Source organism: Austrofundulus limnaeus, unplaced genomic scaffold, assembly GCF_001266775.1.
Source record: "Austrofundulus limnaeus strain Quisiro unplaced genomic scaffold, Austrofundulus_limnaeus-1.0 Scaffold524, whole genome shotgun sequence".
Taxonomy (NCBI): Eukaryota; Metazoa; Chordata; class Actinopteri; order Cyprinodontiformes; family Rivulidae; genus Austrofundulus; species Austrofundulus limnaeus.
The window spans coordinates 270,093-276,036 of NW_013952926.1; the positions used below are offsets into that span (position 1 = coordinate 270,093).

General features: G+C 38.9%; 1 protein-coding gene across 3 annotated transcripts in view; it reads right to left on the reverse strand.

Annotated features, from left to right (window-relative positions):
• Nucleotides 1–4,171, reverse strand: part of tmem196 (transmembrane protein 196) — a 9,964-nt gene extending 5,793 nt beyond the window's left edge. Inside the window, exons 1-3 of one of the 3 annotated variants that reach the window (XM_014026094.1) lie at nucleotides 4,118–4,149; nucleotides 1,687–1,844; nucleotides 48–104 (exon numbers count right to left, since the gene is read on the reverse strand). In XM_014026094.1, the coding sequence (XP_013881548.1) occupies nucleotides 48–104; nucleotides 1,687–1,740 (111 nt within the window). In that variant the 5' untranslated portion in view covers nucleotides 1,741–1,844; nucleotides 4,118–4,149. The other 2 variants (XM_014026096.1, XM_014026095.1) reach the window with 2 other exon arrangements.
• Nucleotides 4,172–5,944: the final 1,773 nt, after the last annotated feature.

Genomic DNA, 5,944 nt, shown 5'->3' on the forward strand with positions numbered 1-5,944 from the left:
TGTGTGTGTGTGTGTGTGTGTGTGTGTGTGTGTGTGTGTGTACTCACAATGAGACCCGTTCTTTTTCGAGCACACAGGACTCCACACATCCCACAGAGCAGAAACTGGGGAAAAAAGAAAAAAAAAAACAAACCCAGCTGGGTTAATTAACAGCACTGAAACTCCCAGAGAGTTTGTCTTTAAGATGATTAATGTTCAGAAAAACATGATAACATTATAGTCCTCTTTTACCTACACGTGTTTTGTCTCTAAAAATAAAGACTCACAGCACATCTGAGTCATTTTGTTGTGACTTTAAGTAAATCTGAGCGAACTGGAACAGAGGGGAGACAACTCTGCAAAACCACGAAACGCCAGTGAGCTGCAGTTTGTCCTGAAACAAGAATATTATCGCTAATTTCTTCTTCTTGTTTTGTAATGTCTACTTTAAAGTCTAATATTTAACTTTAACATGGATTAATTCCTTTATGCAATTCTTCAGGTTTCAGCTTTGTGTTAATCAGCTTCATCAGATTGATGTTTGAAAATATTTTAAACATCTTAAATTTCCCTTATCCAATTCCTGTCATTTCTTTGGTTATTAAAGCTAAGATTCTTTAACTTATAGCTTTAAAAAGGGGATGTTAGTCCAACATGCTTCTTCTTCTTCCAAGCATTTTGTAGGAAAATACACAAACAAAATGTGAAATAAGAAAAACTTCACTATTCTCTTGTTTTTCTTCTCTGCACAGATAAAAGCTACCAATAAAATAAATGATGTACAGTTTGCAGTCTATGGAAATAAATTAATAATAAATGATAAATAATAATAAATAGCTTGGTATTAAACAAAAAGCCACTGGACATTAAATCAAATATTTAAGCTCTGATATGGATGTGACGCACAATCCTGACAAACAACATTTTTTTGCATTTTTCTTTCTCGCTCCTCACTAAAGCAAGTTTTCCTTTGTTGCTGGCTCAAAAGCAAACTCCTCATCAAAAGAAGTTACAACAACGACAAAAATGAACATCTGAAATGAAACTTTTCGTTGCAGCGCAGCTAAGTCGTGTCACTGTAACAAGAGGAGAGACACCCACAGCAGAAAGGCTTTGATCCTCTGAAGCACAGAGGAGGAACTCAAGCATGAATTAATRAAACTGATCGTTGGGCTGAGTTCAGAAGGCTAAATGGATGTGAGTCTCTGATATTATAGATAGAACTGTGCTTATTTTAGCACAGATGAAATTAAAGGAACAAAGTCAACTATATGATTGATCCAAAAACTAGTAAAATCCAGTGATTTGTCTTTGTTTTTGTCTGAATGAAATAAAAACTTTTTTTTCTGTTTATCAAATGAAAGAAGTGACTCAGATACCAAAGCTTGGACACAAACAGACCAATAAAAGTTTCCAATAATTGCCCATTAGAAAACTAATAAAGTTCCTTATGGATTTTTCCATGAGACCAAGTCTGGCTCCAGACTTGCTACATTTTTAATACTTTCTGGTCAAAAACAAAAAGAGTTCTTTTGTTTATAAGCCCCCCTGGTCTGACACCATGCACCCCAGCCTCCCCTCAGCCTCAGCACGTACACAGAGTCCACTCCACACCGGAGACGCGTCGCCCTGCTGGGGCGGGTGCTCCCCGCGGACGCAGCTGATGCCCACCGCTCCCAGGACGATGCTCGCCACCCCCAGGCCCACCTCCAGCACGGAGAGCAGGAGCAGGCTCCACAGGATCTTGCGGCTGGAGCACATCCCGCCCCGGGCATCTCTCCAGCAGGAGGACGCGAGCAGATGCAGCCAGAGGGGAGGGGGGGATCCCCGCCTGTCGGGTCTCCGAGGGCGGTGTGGCTCGGTTGCTGTGGTGGGGAAAACAAGGATTTATCCCGAAAAGTAGGTCCGCGCGGAGGAGAAAGCCATGAAAGGAGGTTAAGATGTTATAAAGCAGGAAGAAAAACGGTTGTTAAAGTGAATAAAGGTGCGACGCTGTAGTTCCTCCGCGCGCTCAYTTCAGTCTGTGGCGCGTGGAGCTGTCCAAGTACTTAAAGCGCCACTGCGCACGCGCGCGCGCACACACACAGGTATCATCAAGCAGTCAACACCAAAACCCAGGGCCTTAACCAGGATTTTAGGGGCCTAAGGGGCATACTGATGAAAAAATAATCCAACACAATGGATTCAGTTATTAATAAATTATTATTATTATTATTATTATTATTATTGGATGAAAAATGAGAAATTCTACATTTGGAAGCAAAAACTGACTTTGCTTTTCAATTATACTTGTTTCATACTTATGGAAACCATAAAACAAAGGTTTTTAATTTTCTTAATGTCTGTTGTTCAATATTTCATATGAATAAAAAAGAGATAATTTTACTCTTTTTATGCTTTTGTTTGGGTTTAGATTATAAATAGTCTTTTTCAAAGGAAAAAACTCACTTTAATATATTCAGCTTAAAAAATAACTTGAAAACTTGTTTATGTAATTTTTTGTGATTAAAAAAGACTTTACATTGTGATTAGAGCTTTTAGAGTCTGATGAACCAGGGAGAAAACAGTTTACAACACTTCCTCCCAAGTTTTGACTTCAACAAAGTTAAATGAACTTCAACATTTGAGGATTAAAATCATGAAATTGGATGTTTCCATRTGATACACCTCCGGATCATCTGTTGTTTTCCTTTGATGCAACACAAACCAGTTGCAGGGAAACGTGGTTATTTGCACGTTAACTGTGCACTTTATAATCAGCTGATGACATTTATTATTAATAACAACCTAATGGACCATTAGAGGTGACATCATTCTAGCTACTGAAGCAGCATAATGCCTACAGGATAAAGGAAAAAAAAGAGAACATATTTTAATATTTCCGTWTAGGAATGATGCAGATTGTTTGAACTACAAAATTTCAAACAAAAGTTGCACAGAAACCTTTTTTCAGAAATACATTTTTCTTATATTAGTAAAATCAAACCATATAAAAGCACGATGATTGAAAAATGACAAACCTGCAGTGATAAATTCAGTGTTTTTGTTTGTGTCTCAAAGTGTTTCAACTAATCAATGACTGATCGACACGACAGGATTTGAAAGCTCTTACGGTAAGCTCTGTTTATATTAACACAAACGTGATCCATTACAACATAATCAATGTTAACATTCCTGGCTGGTTTTATCAGTGTCCGTGTTTCTTTTTAATCCATTTTTAAAATATAAATCTTTTAAGTTTATAATTGTAGATTTAATAATGTGTGTTTTAGTCTTAGTGTATTTCTTGATGACATCACTCACTTCTCCCCAGTCAGCCTGCCAATGTGCACTCACACCTGCATCCTGTCTGTCACAGCTGCAGCCACTTCTCAATCACYCCCAGCCTGTCTATCTGCATTCTCGCAGCATCATGTGTTCGTTCGTCACTTGTCGGGTTGCCCCAGTGTTCTCCAAGCTTTTTGTGTTTAAGTGKTTTTGCGGCCACGCCAGCGTGTTGTTTTCCTTTATTAATTAAAATTTCAGCACCGTTTCGCTAATCTGCATTCCTGGGTCCAAACCTCCTGTGTTTTATAGTCTGTRATGTTACATTCTGCTGAGGAGAGCCACTGAGCATTAAACACCTCCCTGTTTACATTCATTCTGACATTTTAGAGTTAGACACACATCAAGAGGCTGTAGTTCTTTAAAAAAAAAAAACATAAAATGATTCCTTCATGGACAAAACGATCAATCTGATTTTCACAGTTGATGTGCCTGCTTTTTTGCTATCTAAAAGCTGGTTTGGTATTTATTGCACAAAAATGACTCAGTTTTGCAGATACTGCATTAAAATCTTTGTAGCTGCGGCATAAACCCAACACATTCAAGTGCTAAAAAACTGAGCAACGTTGTACATTTTTTTCTAAACTGACCTAAAATGCTACAAAAAGCCAATTCTTCAAAATAAAATGATTATAGTTTTACAATCTGGACTAAATAGCAACCGTTATCACTCCTTAAAGAAATGTTGGACTTAATTCTTTAGGTCTGTGAGGTTTAAGGCAGGAAAACGCAGGGCGCAGGCAAAAATCTCCCAAAAAATGCAAAAAGGCTTCATTAAACAAAAAGGCTGTCAAGGCAGCTCAAAAATACTCACAAAACTGATCTTCTCAGGAGAACAAGAACACGAGGGGAAACTAGGAAACACCACACTGGCTGGGGTTGACAGCACAATGATCAGAGCAGTGAAGACAAGRYACAGAAYATAAAGRCGAGTAAATTGATTGGAAACACCTGCGGAGGAAACATAAGGATCAGGTGTGCCTGGGCGGGAACACAGAGGCAGGTATACACAGGGAACCACAGAAACACTAGAAAACAAAAACAAGACAAGGTCACATGTGTCAAAATCAAGGCTCGCGGGCCAAAACATGGCCCACCGCTTCATTTTATGATGAGCTTAAAAAATGTAATGTCTTAAAAGAAGCGTATGCTGCTTTAAAGCCAACATTGACCATAAACTACATCTCCCATGATGCATGCCGATTATTTTACCTGCAATATGACGACATCCCAACACTTGCTGAATTTTTGCTGGCTTCTTTTTGCTGCAGCCCAGTTGTACTGGGAAGTGGGAATATTTAAAATGGAATGCCCCTCTGGTGGGAATTCCCTGTCAGAAAGTGGAAAACTTCAGAATTCAAGATGGCGACTACTTMTTACAACATTGGGTAAACCACTCTTACTTTTAGTAGTATTTTTGTATTATCTRTTTATTTTACATGTACTTTTCAGCRTTYATAAGAGGATGTGTTAAAACTCTGTTTCAGTGCAGGAAATACAACATAGAGCTCAGTTATTGTTTGTTGACGGTGCTTGTAGTAAAGAGATGAAGAGTGTGACATTTTGTGTTGATTAAACAAAGTTTAACTGACCCTTTGAGGGCCATCGTAATGCTTATGTGGCCCTCAATTAAAAATGAGTTTGACACCCCTGCTTTAGGCAACTTTCTAAATGTTAAAATTTTATGTAATCCCTTCTGTTGTTGTATATTTTAAAGATATATCTATGGGTTGGTTGAGGTTGAAATACAGGTAAAACAGCATCATGTATGAATTGGTTTTCAGGTTGGGACGTTTCAGGCGAGTGATTTACTCACAGCCCTTTTCACCGGTACTRAAAAGACTGAAAAGTAATAGTACTGGTGTTTGGATATGAATATATTTACAGGATGTTTTAGCAGGGTGATGGAAGACAAACACTGATCTGATATCAGCTTCTAAAAAATGGAGTTGCTTTGAAATTTAATCAGGGTCAAACATCAAAGAACAGTTGCAATAGGTCATTTTGGCGCTCCCTCTGCGTGGTTTTGGCTTTCTGTCCTGTTTGTGAAGTGGTTATGTAAGAGTGTTTAACAGCAGCAGCTTCAGTAGAAATGTGTTGCTGGCTGGGAGGAGATGCTGTCTTTGGATGCTTGCCTGCTGAAGCTTCAGATCAATGTTTTTCAATCTCTTTTCTCTTTCAGTGCTCTGATCCCGCCTTCTTGTCCTACTGTACTCTTACTCAAAACAATGTTTAACTGTTATTACCATTAGGGCTGTTACTAAGTAGTAAGAGTTAGTTATTCACAATTTTAGGAGGATTCAATCATCCTCAAAAGAGCAGAACTTATCTCAGATTTTTGAAATGCCCGGAGACAGGTGACAGAAAATAGCAGCTTCCTAATTAAACAGGACAGGTAGTGACAGCCGGGAGTCAGGATGTAAAGAACTCCTGGACAGTAGTTGGCAGCGTGCAGCATCGCCTTTAGAGGTGTTGCAGACTTGGCAGCCATGTGGAGAAGGACTAACATCCTGTCTCCTGCTGCAGGAGCACCTGTCTCTGCTTTCACTGTGCTCCGTCAGCAGCAGCTGCAGTCCTTCAGCTACACCGACCCAAAACTATCACTGTCAGTTTTTAATCAGAATGGTACATATATATATAT